The sequence below is a fragment of the Doryrhamphus excisus genome, chromosome 8 (assembly GCF_030265055.1).
Source record: "Doryrhamphus excisus isolate RoL2022-K1 chromosome 8, RoL_Dexc_1.0, whole genome shotgun sequence".
Taxonomy (NCBI): Eukaryota; Metazoa; Chordata; class Actinopteri; order Syngnathiformes; family Syngnathidae; genus Doryrhamphus; species Doryrhamphus excisus.
In genome coordinates, this window is record NC_080473.1 from 6077051 (window position 1) to 6096386 (window position 19336).

A 19336-nucleotide genomic window follows, 5' to 3' on the forward strand; every position below is an offset into this window, starting at 1 on the left:
TAACGTTATGACATTTAAGTTGTAATTTAGTGATGGTTCACCCACACAAGCAGTTGTGTTTTCACTCATGATCACCAGATTCTGTTTTCTAATGCTTGTCACCTCCAGTAGTTTACTCAATATATTCAAATTGTTCCTATATTTTTAATGGCTTTAAATGTAATGTAAACTACGTAATTAAATACAAAAAATAAATTAAAATTTAATTTAAATATTTTTTAATCACATTGGACTATTTAAATTATTATACTAATAAATAATTTCTGTATGTATGTAATCTTCACCTCTGACCACGGGAAGGCGCTGTCTGACAACCTGCCTTATCATATTGTGGACGTCTGGCAGGAGTCGAGCAGGTTTTGCTAAACCCGATGGAATAAAACCGACAAATGTTCCTAATTTAAATCTAATTTAAGACAAACGTCGTCTCTTCGATGGCGTCGTTCGCTAGGTGTGCATGTAAAATGATGTGGAAGAGAGATAACAAGGTTCTGGTGGGAGTATAGGACAACATATGGAAGACAACGACGACTACGTTTGACTCCAGGCAGCATCTCATTGGGCACGTAATATCCGAGCTAACATCCACATGTGCATCAACAAGGTAATGTTATTTTTGGTGTATTTTTAGATGCGTCTTAAATAGGGGAAATGCTTTGTTAGCACGTTAGCATGTACCAGCTAACTAGGCAGCACCTCATCCAATAATGTGTTACTTTAGCATCCATAATGTGTAACGCTATTGTTGTGATCCAGTATGTACACACAGGAGGCAATTTCAATGTATATTTAGTGTCACGTATAAAATAATAAAACCGAATTTCATTCCATATTTAAATGAATTAATGGGTTAATACTTTATGTTTCCACGGGGTGGCGCTTATCTAGCCCATATTCACTAAACCGTAGCATTTCACTTTTATGCAAACAAATTACTTTTTTCAATTTTGCCGTGTTTATTTTATAATTCATGGTGTTTTTCTACTTAACAATGTTTTTTTCCCACAGGAAATAGTGTACATTTGTATTAGGGTAGGGTAAGTAGGGGGAACGCTTCATTAGCATGTTAGCTTGTACTAGCTAACTGTGTATTAGCTTCCTTAATCTGTAAATATTATGACGGTATGTATTTTTGATACAATGTGTACAGGAGTCAAATATGACTGTATTTTGGGTTAAAATGATTAAAGGGATGTATATTCCATATTTTAACGTCTTATTATTGGGACAATACGTTATGGCGCCCATCAAGCCATTACGTACAAAACCGTAACATTTCACATACATCACTTGTTCTCATCTATTTATTACATTTTTACAGCGTTTAAGTAATTTATTGATGGTTCATGGACATTAGTAACGTAGTTGGCCTCCCACCAAGAGAAATAGTGAAATTTTTATTGTAAGAAGAGAAAACATTTTAAGAAATGTAGCTTAACTCTAATAGCATGCTTCGAATGGTCAAAAGTATTGGGACACTCCAGTTTCCTCCCACATCCCCAAAACATGGACCCAAGAGCATAATAAGGACAAGTAGTGTAGAAAAAGATGGATGTTTTTGTGTGTAGTGGTGGGAGCGGCAAACATTTCCAAATATATTGTTGACTTGCTCAAGAGGCTCCCACAGGGACTGTCTGAGCTCGAGTAATCTCTCATCGAATTTTTCTGCATGTTGCAACAAGAGTCTGCACCGCCCATGGAGCTGGCAGGGGCCGTCCGGTCCAGCTGCATGGTACACAACGTCACAGCTGACCGACGGACGTCCCCCTCACCCCACCGACTGTAGTGCTATTATTGTTGTGACAAAGAATATCACTGTAAGCGATCTCACTGGGCCGTAGGATGCTCTTGGAGAAGATGCTGTTGGTCGGCGCCCTCCTGAGCCTCGCCGGGTGGGTGTCTCTTTACTTCGCCCTGTGCCGTGTCAATGGGCACCGCAGCTCCGAGTGGAACTGTCGCCTGGTCACCTTGTTGCACGGGATTCTGGCCGTTGGTGTCACGGCTTACATTGGCTACGTGGATGGACCGTGGCCCTTCACCCATCCAGGTATGTAGTCTATTGTACCGTCACTGCTGCTCGCTGACACTTACATGTAGACTAGCCCAGGGGAGTCCAAACTTCTTCCTCCGACAAATCCAACAACTTTTCGCCTTAGACTGCCGACTACCAGTCCCACACGGCATACGTTTATTTTGGCTTTGTGACAGAAAGTGGATGGAAGATGGTTGCTACAGGCTGGATGCTGCAATAGTATGGGATGGAGGTGATCGGCACCAGGAAAAACAACCAAACCTATTTTTATATCTAGATTTCAAACAAATGAATCGCACATTTCCCAATAACTCTTTGCACTGAGCAGCCAGAACAGAGAGGTGTGCGTGCCATTTATTTCATTTTCAGGGTCTGTGGTTATCGTCATCCTTTTGCCAGAACAGGCAGGTGCCCGCTAGAGCATGTCCCAAAAGAAATGCAAAAAAAAGAAGATACAAAATGCTGATGTCACACAAGATGGCGTATGGCGGTACAACCGTTTTAAAGGCGTTCTTTTTCCCAGATAACTTTGTTTGGTTTGCAAATGTTGGCAAGCTTTAGGGTGTAGACACTTGGAGCGATATAATCCAATACTGTTTTGGTTATGATTTACTTATTCATTCATAAGTACGTTGTGTAACACAGCCGTACATCCGTTTCAAAAAATGTTTTCCATAGAAATAATGTCAATCAAATTCAGCCATTCTAGACACCCCAAAATATGAACAAAAAAAGACATTTTATCAAGAAGAATTATAGTTTTGCATACATGAAACAATGTGAAATAATTAGACACGAGGAATTAAATGGATAAATGCTGGCACTCGCAACATTCTTTGGCCCCATAGTGGGTAGTTTCCCAGCATGACACCTTTACTGACTTGATTCATATCATTACAAGGTACAAAGAACACTCCTCTACAGATAAGCGCCCTGGTGCTGAGCCTGGGCTACTTCATTTTTGACATGGCCTGGTGCGTTTACTTCCGCACCGAGGGCGCCGTCATGCTGGCCCACCACACCTTCAGCATCCTGGGCATCCTGCTGACCCTGTGGCTGGGGGAGTCGGGCATCGAGGGCTGCGCCGTGCTCTTCGGCAGCGAGATCACCAACCCCCTCCTGCAGGCGCGCTGGTTCCTGAAGCAGACGGGTCGCCACGGGACGCCGCTGGCCAACACTGTGGACGTCCTGTTTGTGCTGCTCTTTGTGCTGATGCGAATCTTCGTGGGAGGCACAATGCTGTACTGTGAGCTGGTCTCTCCGAGGCCCAGATTCTTCATCAAGTGCGGGGGAGTGGCCATGTATGCGCTGTCCTGGGTCTTCATGGTGGACATTGTTCGATTTACCGTCCGCAAGAGCAGGACTTGGCGCAAGCAGCGGCAGGAAGCCGCTCGTAATAATGAAAGCAAAATGGACTGATTGCTCATGTGCTTTTTACACACTGACCACACAGACACACTGAGATGCAAAAAAGGGATGAAAGTGAGGAAGGCAACCAAGCAAGTGGCTCCAGAGTTTGTTTACAACATAAAATCCCTGCGTGAGTCATGTGTCAAACTTAATACATTTTTTTTGTGTACTCAGGGAGCAAAAAATGTTTTTAAGTCATCGAAGCCTGCTTTGCAATGATATTCTTCTGCTTATTCCCTCATGCAAATGTATGTAAAAGTACTTGATTATCATTTTAGAACAAGTAAGTCAGCAATCTAACAAAAATGGTTTTCAACATTGGGTCTACCTAATGCAGTGTCTCGTTTCAAATTAGTTTTTTTTCTGATTTTAATGCACTTCTATCCATGCAGTAATATCTTAAAACCCATTTTAATCTATATTTATTTGTGCAGCAATATACTAAAACACATTTCGTGATTACTGGTAGGAAGCAGCATGTAAATATATACAGACAAAGCAAAAAAACGTACTGGTGTGTGCCTTAGTTTTCTGAATGTATGCTTTTTTTGTCTAAAGCATCGTTAAAGGGATTGGAAGTTTGAAATATCTATATATTTTATCTGCCTTCTGTCTGTGTCTGTAAGGGATTGAAATATATTTAAACTGTTTTCAATGACTTTTTGCTTTGACTCAGCTGTTCCTCAATGGGAAGAAGTGCCATATCTGTCCATGAGATGGTGCTGTTGTGTTAGCTGATCGAGTGCTTTGGAAAAGTATACTGTACACCAGTTTTGTTTTGTTTTGTTTTTTTAAGCAATGTTGTTATCTACCATTTTGTTGACTTGCTTTGATTAATAAAATTGATTGGGATTAAGAGGCGGGGCTTTAAAACGTGAATGCATGTGATTAAACAAGCGGCAGCTGCATGCATAGCCATGAAGTGGATTAGGCTAGTTTGGTAGAAGTGAAATAAGACAGCTAGAAATGAGTTTGTAGTCGTTTTTTGGTTTGTGTGTATTTTTAGTCAGCCCCTCCTTGCCTGTTATGTACGTGTCCGACACGTCATAAACTCAATTCGCAGCACTTTATATGTAAAGTATAATAATGTATGTAATATAATGCAAAGTAAAAATTTAAATAAATGAGCAATAGTTTTTTTTTATATATGTACTTTATGCTTGTGGAGTTTTCGCTCATCTCCAAGCGGAAGTGGTTGATGGAAGCGGCTCCCGTCGGGCTAGCAGGCTAGGGCGTTGCTAGCGGCACACTGTGGCATTTTACCCCCTGCCTTTCCTCAACTTATATCCTGACACAAATGACGCCGAACGTTGGAGTGAAACGTGTGTGAGTGTGCCTGGATGTTTTTAGCACCTATTTGGACTCCGTTTTTGTTGGAATAGTTGGTTTGGAGAGACTGCGCGTTACTTTCTGCCCCGTTAGCTTTGGCTACATGAGCTAGCTAGCTTTTGGTTTTCCATCCACGGGCTGTGGAAACATGGAGTCAAAGAGCGTCTGGCGGTGCTAAAAGACTTTATTTGGATTTTTGCCCCCTCCACCACCCTTCACGGAGACGTTTTCGAAGAGCGCAGAGGTAGAGGGAAAAAGCCACTCGATATTTTAATGCAGTGTGTCGTTTTTCCACTCGTTGCTTAGTTTGCAGTCGAAACAAGCAAACACACGACGCAAAGTTTTTTTTCATCTGTTTTGTTAGCTGGAAGCTAGCGAGATTGGACGTCGTTCCCTTGAGGATTCTCTTACAAGCAAGCTTTATTGCCGTCTATGTTTTATTTCAACGCTAGCTGCTGTTTTTGCTTTTAAAATAACACCCTCGCTCAACGTCATTCCTCCAAGAGAGAATCGGGCAGACTGCACACGAGGGCACTGGAGGAATTTGCCGCATCTCCCAGGGACGCCTAGTCACCATTCAACCCGAGCTGGGGTGCAGGCCGGCGGACTACAAAACGTTGGATTACCGCACGGGGAACTGGGATGTGAATTCAAGGGCATGCAACTTGCAGCAGCAGTGTTGGGAAGGATTATCATCTCCCCCACAGGCCCTGATTCATTTTTAAGGTCTGCACCATTGGAGCCCTAGCTGCTGCTGCTGCTGCCCCCCACCCCCAAACATAAGATTGAGGATATTATCTTTACTCTTATTTATTTTCCCTTTTTTTTTCAACGACGCTCCATCAAGTCGCCTCATCACACTCTGGAAAATGTTAATCGGATATAAATCGCTGCAAATCTAGAACCGGAAGCCCAATGAGTGACACACAGTGCAGCTTCACTGACAGGTACAGTATATATGCAGGAAACATGTTCTATATGCGGAGTTCTCAATGGCTGCGTTGTGGCAACGTGCTGACTAATAACAGTGTTATACAATCTAATTATAAAGCAGCTAGTCTCTGATGGAAACCCTGCTGATGTCAGCATGGCAATGGGACTTCTCATGCAGACCTCTTAAAGCATATTAAGAGAAGATGCAATGTCCCTCTTACACACCTAAACCAATGCTTTCCAAGTGGCGGCCCACGAGCCGGATCAGACCCGTGAATAGCATCTGACCGACACGCATGTTCCTTTATTTCCTAAGAGTCCATCTAAAACAGCAGAGCGGCTCTGTTACATTGACAATCTTTGACAGTGGGTTCTCAAAACAGAAGAGGACTCCTTTCATATATTTAAAAACCCCCGACAGTCTTGTCACTCGAGGATCTTTGGCAGTCAGTTCTTAAAAACTGCACAGAACTGCTTTTGTATAGAGGATGTTTCATCTAGTGTTTTAGCTGCAAGTCGTTAAAGTATTTAATTTGCCCTTAACTTAAAAATAGCAGAGCATCCCTTTCGCATCGAGTAGAGATCCCCAACCACCGCCGGGCCGTGGTACAATAGTCCACACTTAAGGAGGCTTGCGGGGACACAAGGACCTATGGTTGGTGGGTCTAAAAAAAGGTAGGGGACCACTGATTATGGAGAACCTTTGACATCCTTAAAAACGGCAGACACAAGCATTTATGCAGCAGTTGAGTGGTGTCCTAACCTCAAGTTCATGTTGCCATTTCCTTACAAACACCTTACCCAACACGACGAGCAGTGACACCGGCAGAGTACAACATTGGATTGGATGCTTTGAGGAACAGAAGCCACACCTGTCTACCTTTTTTTTATATAAAATGCAAAACAGTATAGCCAGTCATCAGTGACAAGCCAAGGCAGAGTTTTTCGTAGATCACATCTCTTCGGTTTGGGGGCCATTGGCTGATTTTGGTTACTTTTTTGTTGGGCTTTTTTTTTAAAAAAAAAAAGATATATATATTTTTTTAAAAAGCAGCAAGAATGTGAAAAATAGCGGTAAAGCTTGATAGTTGACACTGTTAACAAATAACACAAAGCTTGTCTTTAATTATACTGTACGCTTTGTACATTGAGCCTTTTTTTTAACAAAATAAACATATCAAAGTGGCCCCTGTATCTTTTGACTTTTCAGTATGTGGCCCTCGGGGGGGAAAAAGTTTGGACACCCGTACCAGTAGGTCCTTTAAAAACTGCAGTGCTGCCCTCTTGTCACATAGAGGACATGAGATAGCACGTTCTTAAAAACAGCAGAGGACACTTGTCATACAGAGGATCTTTGACTAGCATTTTTTAGTAGGACCTAAAAACAACACAACAATTCTGCCAAATCTAGAAGTGATTCTCAACTGGTGCGTGGTAGAGCCTGCACTATTTGCCTGCTATGCCGCCATGGGGTAAGCGCCGTCTGTTCCACACACAGCTGCAGATACCTGCTGGAGAAGAGTGCGTTTGAGTTGAAAAGTTGTCACAGAGGGGGGGACGCCAGTTTTGAACTACTGGTTTCGAGGAGAACACCCATGTCACATAGAGGATCTTTGGCTAGTGTTGTTACAGCAGAACGATGAACAGTCGAGATGTCAAGCCCTGCCCTAAACCTTTTAACGCTTACCTCCTCCTGCAGCCATTAAAACAAGCTGTGGATTTAGACGTAACCTTGTAATCATCTTACTGGAGGAATCAGTCAAGAGCTTGGATACCGCCATCGCTTTTATCGCTTCAGAGGCAAATAAATCCAGCTTGATGAGTGTTTACTCCAGTTTAATCCAGTGGGATACACTGGATTCATTACAGTGTGGGTTTTCTACATCTTCTCTTGCACTAGACTAGCCCTTTGTACCTGAATCCTATACCTGTGAGGAAGTCAGGCCTTGGAATGTTCTCAGTTGGTTTAGGACAGCATGATGGAACGTCATGTAAAAGCAAGGCCCCATTATGCTTGGGACCCATCCCCTGTCCTTTGCAACCATGACAGCAGTGGTTAGCACCCAGTTTAATTGTGCTGTTTGTTGCAATGTCTCTTACACTAGACTAGATACACTTTATGTTGTTTCAAGTTCACGCAATCTGCTTCATTTTAACTTTTCCACATAAGAAATAATCAAAATGAAAATAATTCGTTCCAGGGTCCAGCTATCACAATCATCAAAAACTATTTAGGCAAGAACCTCTGCTGTGAAATACAAAGTAGCTGGGCTGAACAAATTCCTCCTAGATGTATTATTATTATTATTATTGTCAAGCTAGTAATTTTGTACTGAGCTGCCAGGACAGAGATGGGAGTTCCAGTAGAGATTAAGTTGACTATTATAGTCAGGTTTGCATTGTATTGTTTGCTATATTGCTGTGCTGCTTATGTCCCTTGGCAAAAATGAATATTTCTATGAGTATCGTCACGTGTTGTTTTGACTCGTACTTTTGTGTGTGTTTTTTTAAAGTAGATTAATAATGCTGAAGTTAGATTGATGTGGCTGTGGTCCACATTGGTACTGGTGAGATTGTGTGTTGATGTCAAAATGGTGGTGTTTTGCATTTTGTTTCCGCTTTGTCGGCCACGCTGGGGAGAGGGGCATGCGTGTTAACATCTATCGGGATCGGGGATGGGCCCGCCAGCCTGTGGGGTCAGTTTTAGTCAGTCAGTTTTTGAGCTGCTAGTTCTTTGTCATGTAGTTCTGCTGAGCTCCACATTTTTTTTCCCACCCCACCGCCTGTCCTGTCCTGAGGCCCTCCCGGGAAGTGGCGCTGGTGACATCACTAATAGTAAACAATTGTGTTGAGTGGGAGCAAGCTAGCTCGCTATGCTGTGTATGCTTCCCATTGGGTCATTGACGTAGGTCAGGTATATGTGGGTTGCTAATACTTTGAATTTGTGTACTTTCCATGACTACGGAGTAACTCTAGTACTCAAGTTGTTGGAATGCCAGCATTCTGACTGGTAATTCATTTGTGTCTCTTGTCTATATGTTGTTCAACCAAATACTAGAGAGTCATGGGTATACCAAGTAGCTCACCAACATGGCAAATACTGCAATTGCTGTAGCATTGCCTCAGTGAGACCTCAGCCACGGCCATCTGACGTGCTCATGTTGTACAGGGGGATATTTCTCCACTCCACTACTGTAGGTGGCAGTAGAGCGCATTACTAAGTGATTGTAAATACATCTCCAGCATTGCCCTGTGTATGCAGACTGCAACATTTGTCCCGATTTGCATCAAGGTAAAAGAAGCATCATTTAAAAGGTGAAATGAAGGAAGAAAAATGGTGGTGATGCGAAACAGTGGGGGGTGCCTCCAGAACAACAGAGCTCCAGAACATAACACATATGTAACACAATACTATAGTCTCATGCCACAACAAAAAATCATTACATCAGCTGTAATGATCAGGAAGGACAAAGGAATGAAAGAAATCGGAAGTGTCTCGTCTTTACACGTCCCCCACAAGTATTTTTTGAGACTGTCATCTGGGAATGCTTTCACTTCCTGTTTTTTGGGGGGTGGAATGGAGTGAGGGATGGGGGTCAAGTCAGGACAATTTAGCAAATATTGTCTAAACATAGGCTCACCATTGTCACTATGCAGTGGATCAGCACTTTTCCTGGAGGTTACATTCTCAGCCACGAGTGATTGCCCATAAAAGTCTACATTGTTGACACATGTCCCACCCCCCCACAAGCCCTCCTGCTGGTGTGATATGGTATGTTGGATCAACATTTGCAATACAAGTGATGTTGTAATTATTAGAATAGATTCAGCGTCAGAACCCTCCCCTTCTCTTTTCAATTGCCATTGTTCACTCCCAAGCGCTGCTCTGATTTCTTAAGACTCCACCATCAGGCACAAGTGGTTGGAGTTCCTGATTCCCTACCACCAAAGAAATGCATTTTCATCTATCAACGGCCTTTCACACTGTACTGTTTTGTGACCATAGGGGTGTTATTTCATATCTACAGGTTGTAATTGTGTTAAAAACCTCATTTATGCCATAAACAGGTTTTCTATTCTCTTAACAATGAAAATATTCCATTTATTAACATTGAATCCTATTTGGTGGAAATTCACTGATTACAATCCAGTCAGGAACCAGTTAACCATGATAAACGAGGGACAACTGCATTGTTACATATTTATAGGTTCTGTCTGACTTCTGGTGAATGAGATCCCCGGGAACAAAAGAGATATTAAAACATTTTTTGACCAATCTGCGTATTTACGGGACCGTAAAGTAGAATCATGACTGTGCAGAGATCCACGATACTTCATTTTGGCTCAGTATAGTAAATTTATTAGTTTCCCTGCTGCACTGAATGGCTGTGATTTACGCTTGGCATGTTGGGACTTCTTTCCAGCCCACTTTTAGAGCCTGTCACAGCAAAACCACTCTATTTTGTCCTTGAAAGGCTCCCTTAGCATTATCAGAAAAAAGTTTTCAATTTGTTTTGATGAACTGTTACTCACAGAAAACATGACATGGACATTGAGGTACCACAAGGCTCTGTTTTAAGTCTAGTATTTTTTTGCTGTGTGCCTTACACCATAACGTTTAAGCTTAATTGCACCGATTTCTTTCTCTCTTTCATGTGTTTTGCCTCTGTTTGCAGTGCCGTCTCCTTTTGTTGACAAACAGCCCTCCAACCAGTAAAGACATGAAGGAGCCTCACACTTAATTTTATTTTTATTATTGCTTTGGGTGCCTGTCATTTATTGCAAAATCAATCCCAGGGCTTGGGTTTGAATTTACCATGTCTGTATTCTAGTACGTCTTAAATAATCCATCATGAATGTACGTTACTCAGAGCTCTTCCAGCCTCAGTGATGCAGTTTCTGTCGGATGAGGTAGCGCAGTGTTGGCTGGCTCGAAACGACTGCGCCAAAGCAGCCCTCAGGATGATCTGAAACACGCTCCCTTGTGCCAGCAAAGGTTATGTGTAGAGGGGAAAGGGAGCTGCAACCTCCCACTGCACTGCGATTAACCTTGCGCTGCTAGTTTCTGCTGATTCAGGGCATCGCCGCTCCACAGCACTTTCTCAAAGAGCACAGAGCAGAATCGGAGCACGTGTTGTGTTGTTAACTTGGATCCAGGATGAGTGCAAGACGTTGTTGTGGCTGACAGTAAGCTGCAAAGCTGTGGTTCTTTTTTTTTTTAATGCTGGCTGGCAACAGAACAGAAAACATTTCCGATCAAAGTAACAAGGAACCTCGCTTTGCAATGATTTGTTTACATGTCTGATCATGCCAGGGACATTTCTCATTGATCAGAGAGCGTTTGTACAATGGGGCTTATGGCCAACTGCGGTGTAAACGGTGTAACGCAAGCATTTTCACAATGTGAGGCACCAGAAGACTTCAGGGGAGGGGCAACAGCTTGAGAAAAATCAAGAAAAATGATCTCTACACACAATATGATCTGAGACCAATATGGTCCATTATTCAGGGTGAATGGGAGGCCCCAATCATATTATATTCTCTGAGGGGAATTTCAAAGTACCACATTGGTGTAAACATTCTGATCTACTCTCTTCCTTTCTCAGTGGTGGAGGACAGCAGACAGCATAGCGTGAAGAAATGTCTATCCCCCAGGCCTTCATGTCAGGAATCCTGATGAGGTTTATTGGGGCAGAAAGGGCACTGTTTTCCCCTTGAGGCTTTAGCTTGAGCTCCAGAGCTATTACTCCCGTTTCTTCCAACGCACGGACACTCTATCTGGTTCCGACGCTCACACATCACTTTCTTTTCAAAGAAATCTTTACCCCAGTTAACACATTGAATACCTTGGGGCTCTTTTAAGGTCACCAGTCTGATTTAGAAATGAGAAAAGGCTACAATACGGAAGGGGGAATGTAGAGTCCTCCTTTCGAAGACGCAGGGAAGGGAAGGCGACAGTGTCATGCCGTGTGTGACGCAGGTATACTGATGAGATCACGCTCAGTGTATGTCGTCTCCTGTTGGCAGGCTGCAGGCACGCACCACAACACAGCTGAGATGGAATCAGTCAAATGAATTAGAAATCTTTCACAAGGTGCTCTGTAGTCCACAGACATGACTCATCCACTGCCTGATTTTCTTGTGATTTTGTGCAAGGTTGTGTTGTCTTCCTGGAATGGAAAACTCCAACTTTGTAGGCTAAAGGCAACGCCCAGGATGGTCCAAGCTCCTTCACACCTGAGAAATGTTTGCCTCAGTCTCCGCTGGTTGGTCCACACATGGAATTATCTCTAATAAAAGTGTGGACTGGCTTGCAAACTATTTCGGTGCGTGAGACATACGACAGCCTTACAGGAAGCCTACGAGCCGCACGCGGCACTCACAATCTAAAAGCTTCCAGTTTGTTTACAGCACACTGGTAACACGTACTGAACACACGGAATATAGTCTGATACCCCCCCCCCCCCCAACTTTTGCCGGTATTTCAGGTTGCCAGTTGGACATATTTAGTTCAGGAGGAGGCGGGTTAGCGAGTTAGTCTCCACCACAGTTGGTGGGCCGCCAGGGAAATACTTTGCCAACATTCCTTATCCTTACAATTACAGAGTTTCATTTGCGTTGCGTCAATTTCTGCAAGATTCCGTGTTTTGCAGTAGATTCAGTTTTTATTGGCCAGTCTATCATAGGGCCCTAATGATAGCATGGTTTGTAGTTACGTACCATCCATTTGGCTGTGGAGTCTTTTTTTTGGTAGTGGTCAGTGGCGAAAATCCAGTCTTGCTCAATCAAACCTGTGCCGATTAATGCCATGGGAATGTTTTCAGCAGCTCTGACGAGAACGCTTGTTAACAAAGTAGGCCTCTTCATCGACACACCGGCTAACTCTTAACACCTGAGTGACGCCACAGTGCAATAAATTGTTTTAGTTGATTTCAACTTAAATATCAAACAGGCACCAAGTCTAACCAACAGGGAGGGCTTCCCCTGAATCTGCCCCCTGTTCATCTCGCCTTTCATTATTCACCTTTTTCCCTTCCGCTTCCTTTCGGGAGGCTCTTTCACAAAAATAAGACTGTTCGTACCCCCTCCCTCCCTTCACTACTCTCTCTCTCTCTCACTCTCTCCACGCTTTGATCTAGTCTCCCTTGCTGCCACTGTTGCTGAAGTTGGCCCAGCTCTGGCACGGCTTTCCATCAAAACACCAAACCTCAATGGAGCATTCAAGCCCGGGCCCGCTGCAGTCCATCAGCCCCCCCTCCTCCCCTCCTCCCCTCCTCCCCATACACACCACCGCACCATGTCCTTACTCCGCCTTTCTCCGCCATACACTCCTTCCTCCATGCACATTTCCACGCCTCTTTCTTGGAGGATATCAAACTTTTACAACCGTATCCGAATGAAATGGACTGAGGAAAATTGTGAATAACTTTTATGTGGGGGAAAAACCCGATGTTTGAGATCTTCTCCGTTTCGGTTTCAGATTGTTGAGTACAGAATTATGGAAGGATTTGTGGACCCCCCCGCCCCCCATTTGCATCAGCGGCATCGCTTATCTCTTGTACAGCATCATCACAGCAGAAGTAATTTGTTATTGTACAATGTGTTTTTTTTAGTTATTTTATAAAAGGTGACATTTCTGATATTCAATTCCTGAGAAGGTGTGCAAGAGTAAACGTGCCGCTCATCCTTATTTCACTCTGAACCTGCTTGACGTCAGCATGTATACTCAAACCCCCGCAAACATTCAAGTGATAAACTGTAGTAAATGGTCATCCAGCCCGAGTGCAGTCGCAAAGTCAGTGCGACTTTGCGCATTCTTTGCTAAACTGAGCTAACCCAACCAACATCTATTCACACTCCGTCAGAGAGGAGTTCCCAAGCATTTTTGGCAACATTGGCTGGTGTTGTATGCCGCCATTTCAACATAGTTAGACATTTAATTCAGGAGGGGTGGGTGAGTGTCGTGGTGGTCCGCCGAGGAAATACTTCCCCACAGAAATGTTTTATTTCATTCACATTATGTCACTTTCCACGAGACTCTGTGTTTAACAGGAATTTTTTTATTGGCCAAATCATAGAGCATTAGCCAGCATTAAAGTTCCTCAGTGTCCCAGCTAGGCTGCACTCGTACACGGGTTTAGGTGTTTAGGGCTTTCTTAAAATTAAATTAATTAGAGTGCGTTGCATTGTTACGCTTGACGGATGGCTGCATGGAAAAAGAGTAGAACCAGAACACATAATAATAAATGACTGAGGACCATAAAATTGACGTCAAGAGGTTTGTTTTCATTAGAGCTTAGTGAGTCGATCAGGTAATGTGGTTCCCCAACAGGGAAATGGATCTGAAACCGAATCAACTTTTTGCTAAGTGTTTTATCCTGTTCGTGTTGCCATCCTGTCCCCCCCACACCCCTTTCTCATTACGGCATTCATTAGAGTATTTAAGTTATCATGAGGAAATGGAACAATGGGCTACTGTTGTCTGGAAGACAGACAATTGACCGCTAATGCGGAAACGGTATGATTCTCCGCTGAGATTTGGGGAAGACATTTCCCATACAAGCTTTGACCCACTTGTCATTTTGCAGTGGAACATCCAGATAAATATTTTCCCAGTGCTCCTCAAGCACCTGGATGTGTTTTGGATTGTGAAACTACCCAGATGATCATGAATATATACGACAGAACAGTCCAAGGAACCTTATCATGGTGGTACATTTCTGCAGTAGTTGAAAACAACCCTGAATAAATATTGCAGTCAGCCTGATGCATCATGCAGTCCCCCGGAACCAATTTTGACTGCCATGTTTTCACTAGCTCGTGCATGACTAACCAAAACATGCCTACGACTCATTTTTGCCGGCGCTTACCAACGTACCAGTTCACTCTGTGTTTATATGCAGATTTTTTCCGTCTCTCCGATTCTGAGGTTTCATGGGAGTTGGTTACTTAAAGCTTAGTGGCTTTTTCTCTCTCCCTCTGGCTCTCGGAGTCTCTGGAACTTATTACAGACCGAGGCATTTTCATAAACGGGCCTTTCAGCTGCTCAGCGTAGGGCTGTGAATGGGACACACTGTCGCCTGGAGAAAGAGAGTTAATGGTGGTTAGTTAGTCGTGAGACCTAGCCATTGTGGAGACCCATGTGTACTTGCTCGCAATATAATAGTATGTTATTTAGCTTTGCAACAATGTACCGCAAATCCCGTTCAAACCCGCTGCCTACATGGGGAAACAAGGCTCAACCTCATTGTAGTAAAATAGCTAGGATGATTATATTTATATACTCTACTTGTTCCTAAAGTGGCCTATAAGGTTTGGAGGCCATCATTTTTCCACCACCACGGGGAAAAGGGAGATTTCTATTTGTGGTGCAGCAATTATTTGTCTTTATTTATATTGTTGGGCTACACTATCTGTGAGAATGGAGGCTGCTGTGTTGCAGTAACTTTGTACACTATGCTAGCTGTGTTCATGCACGCAACCTTGATGTGAGATGTAACAGCTTTGCCTCTGAGCCATATTTCCATGCTTTCAGATGCTGTTAGTGTCACTAAATGATTTGATCTGCACATCATTATGGATCAAACAGGCCACGGAAGTGATTAGGATAGGAATATTACATTTCTCATGTCAAGGATGTTATGCGCATAGCACACAGGACATTTGAGCTGAAAATGGCTTTAATCTGCTTCTGAAGAACTCTGTTTGATCAGGATTATCATGTTTACCGATATATGGGTCTCAGGAAAGGCACGCTGTCGGCGTCTTGTCTTGTTTGCACCCTCTCTCGGGTCATCATTGTGAGATACTTACAGATATTTTTTTCTGTTCTGTTCAACAGGTTTCCCAAGAAAGCAAACAGGTAAGAATCTTATTTTGTCAAGATAGAGCATAATAAGCAGAGCAGCAAACGAGGCTGGTTTTACTAGGCCTGCTGCTGCTGTTGCTGCTGCAGCGACACAGAAGTCTTCTGAGTTTAGACTAAACATACCCCCTCTCTTCCATCACTCACCCATCTAACTCACATACACGCACAGCGAGGGACAAAGGGTTCCCTCTTCTAAGAGCGGCCCATCACTGCCTTTCACTGTGAACAGAACAGTGGCCTTTCACATTTGGGGCCGGTCTAGGCAGCGGCAGCAGCAGCAGCAATACATGGCCTGCTGAGGTCCAAGTCTGAACTTGTGGCACGTTTTTTTGATGGAACATCCTTTTTACCAGCCTCCCTCAGCAGAGCAGCGCCACATCCTCTCTGGCTTCCACATTTGACACCGTGACACACTCGCCATGAGTCATACACTAAGAGGTTAACAGGCTATTATTGTCTGAGATGAAGTGAATGGGTAGACTAGCCTGCTGCATGTGCACTGCACCCATGGTTGTGTGGTGCATCAGAATGCATGCATCATAGCCGTGTCGCTCCTTCAGACAGTGGAAATTGATTAAACCGAAATGAAATAATGGAATAATGGAAATGGTTGATGCCAGGGTTAATCACATGTCCAACCAATCTTGCTCAGATTGTACAGACATGTACTTGTCATTCCCCTAAAAAAGTGTACCACATTTCTCAAGACTGATACTGATAACGGATAAGTCTTTCTATACACCAACCCTTTCTTTGTGCCTGGCTTTAGGGCAGCTTCCTCGGAGGCAGTGGGAAAGATGGATGCTGTGTTTGTTTACAACACGTGTCCACAGCCCGTCACATGTAGGAGAAAAGGAGCACTTGATTTGCTCATGATAAACTACCTACAGCACAATACTGGCAATCTTGCCCCATGAGAGTTTTTTTGTTATCTGATGTTATCTATATATGTAACGTTATCAGATTTATTGCTATGAGGTCATAATTCAGAGGTAGGGAACCTATGGCTCGGGAGCCAGGTAGGGCTCTTTTGATGACTGTATCTGGCTCTCAAGCATTTACCACAATAAAAATGTATGTTTGCTAACATTTTAAAGTAAACATCACAGAAATCACTGTTAAAAATATTAAAAATCAACAACTTTCTTATGCATTTTAATCCGTCCATCTATTTTCTACTGCAATACGGCCGACCATATCTATCTTTCCTGATAATATTTTCTTATTATTACTGGGTAATGCGGTAGTGTACCTCGGTCATTAAGATGTAAATGTAAACTTTCCTCCTTTAGTCAAATAGTCACCTAGCTAAAGCTGCAGAACCAAGCCTTCTGGCAAAGATGGCCAAAAGAATGAAATATACTGAGTATGGTGCAAAACCATGCCGCAGCAGAAGTTGCATTAATGGCAGCAAGTATTTGATTTATTATTGGACACTGCGCTGCTCACAAAAGTGTGCTGGCCACACCCCCTTGGCGTGGGGTAGTGTGCCTGGTCTACATAATTAGAGCCCATTATATCTAAAACTGTTGGTCTTACATAAAAATGCACACATTTTATTGCATTCAATGTTTAAAAAAATGTATATGGCTCTCACAGATACACATTTTAAAATATATGGTCTTCATGGCTCTCTTAGCCAAAAAGGTTCCCGACCCCTGTCATAATTCCTCATATTGGCCCGATTAGTTTTTTTTTCCCCCATATTTATCGCCCAGCCCTACTAACAAGCAAAATAATGGATGAGAGTTGAGGTTCTTGCAGAGTTGCCGTTGCTCCCCCAACCCTGACGAAGAACTAACAAAGCAGGGATGCCCAAAGTGCAACCCAGGGATCATTTCCTCTCTGTGGCTTGATTTCAGATAGTTTAAAAAAAATGGGAAAAATAAAGCAGAAGTATGAAATATGCTGGCGTCATGTATATCCGTGGTTACAATGACTCGGACAAATTGTTCTCAAAATTTGATTCAATTACGAATTCTACAACCCCAGGGTCATTCGACTTCACTCTTATACACATGTAAGGCTACTGTTGTGTGAAGGAAAAGGGGGTCAAGGTCAACATCAAACCATAATATTTACATATTTATTACATATTATTTTTTCTTTTTTCAGAACCAGCAGCATTCTCAGCAAAGACCACCCCCCGGACAAGAAGCCTAAAAGTGACAAAGCCTCACTTCCCTCCAATGAGTTCGACCCGACAGGTAAACTAACTAACACCTGTTTTTCTTTTCTTTTTGCACATCTCATCGCTTCATCGAACTGTCCGTCCTTCCAGTGGCCCCCACCTGTTTGTCTCTCTCTGTTATTGCACAAAACACACAGTCTTAAAAAAGATGCCTGTTGATGACAGTTACAGCAAGGCAGCTGGGATGCTGAAAGTGTGTCTATTCTTTGTGTGGTCTGATCCATGATTCCCCCATATGCGGCACGCCACAAATAGATTTGGTGTTGCCTGTTCGCCCTTGCTCGTAAAAACACAACCCACACCACTCACTTTTTGCAAATGCGTCATGGCTAATTATGAAAATTTGACAATTACATCATCGTGCCATTCAACCACCCAACCCACTGCCACCGCAAATAGATAGCAGTCCTGTGGGAAACACTGCTGAGCTTATTCTAAATGGGTTTTAAATGGGTTTCTTTTTGAAATCAGTCATCTGACACACTGTATCGTTTGTTCACGGTCCACATTTGACATCCTAGGGAGCTCACAGGTCCTTTGTCTCTGCAGCTGCTTGCGTCTTTAACGCTTGCAGGGCTCTCCCAGTTTCACGCACGTTGGTGCAACGGTGTTTGGGTGGTCCCAATGCACATTTTACAGAGCCTTTAAGCCTGATTCACTGCAGTGCACTTCAAGTTTATGACAAAGTGAGGTTTTTTGGGGGGGGGTTAGAGTTAGTTCAAAAACCAGTTTGATATGGTGACACTCCCTGTGGTATTTGTCATCCATCAGCACAGCATGACTGAAGCTTCTGTAATCAAACATCTAAAATAAATCCTCTGCACCACATGGTGGATTATCCCTGTATGATGCAACATCACACAAGCAAGATGTGTTCGGCAGGCCATTGCAAAAGATTTCAAGCGGCTTCTCCGCACACCGATGGGCCTTGATTTTTGTCCAAGGACTTTTTGGGATGATTCTTTTATGAAGCCCCGGTTACACTGGTGCTACACTGATGCAAAAGACTAGACTAGCAACCGGTTGACAGCGAGTTTCTTACTGTTGGCAAATCAATGCTTCATAGCGTACCTGACTGACGATCGCCACTCGGAACAAAAAGCATCAACAACCTCAAATGGTTATGTTTTTAAAAATATATGGTTTTGAACCTCTAGAATCTAGATACATCTGGCCTAACTGCAGCTGCCCTAGATTCTCTTTTTTTGGGGTCCCTGATTTTTTCAATCTTTTTAAAGGAAAACAGCACTTTTGGGGAATGTTGCCCATCATTCACAATCCATACGTGAAACATGAACAGCTACTTCTTTGCATTTTCTGTACATTCTAGAGAGAGAAAATTCATTGATATGAGCTAGGTAACAATGTACATCATGGGAGGCTAAAACAAAATATCCTCAAAAAACAGCAACGTTGTTACATTGACATTACCGACTAGTATATTACCCAAGTTACAGCGATATTGTTATTTTAGCAGCTAACAAGAAAACCCATTTATCAGGCAGAGTAACACGACGCCTCTCTCGCCACTAGTCTCAGCATCACTCACAGATGGAAGAGTGGATACGTAGCT

The 19336-nt window shown here is 43.1% G+C and overlaps 2 protein-coding genes across 10 annotated transcripts in view; both read left to right on the forward strand.

The window, feature by feature from the left end:
• The first annotated feature begins 266 nt into the window (after positions 1-266).
• On the forward strand, positions 267-5606 carry tlcd5a (TLC domain containing 5a). The gene is made up of 3 exons (XM_058079821.1): positions 267-604; positions 1842-2047; positions 2934-5606. Exons 2-3 carry the CDS (start codon positions 1843-1845, stop codon positions 3449-3451), a joined length of 723 nt encoding a protein of 240 aa, XP_057935804.1. The 5' UTR covers positions 267-604; position 1842; the 3' UTR covers positions 3452-5606.
• Positions 4657-19336, forward strand: part of arhgef12a (Rho guanine nucleotide exchange factor (GEF) 12a) — a 30680-nt gene continuing 16000 nt past the window's right edge. For 3 of the 9 annotated variants that reach the window (XM_058079811.1, XM_058079812.1, XM_058079818.1), the window contains exons 1-3: positions 4658-5718; positions 15546-15566; positions 17688-17779. In XM_058079811.1, the coding sequence (XP_057935794.1) occupies positions 5687-5718; positions 15546-15566; positions 17688-17779 (145 nt within the window). In that variant the 5' untranslated portion in view covers positions 4658-5686. Of the gene's footprint in view, positions 5719-15545; positions 15567-17687; positions 17780-19336 lie in introns of all 9 variants that reach the window. The other 6 variants (XM_058079815.1, XM_058079816.1, XM_058079819.1 and 3 more) reach the window with 3 other exon arrangements.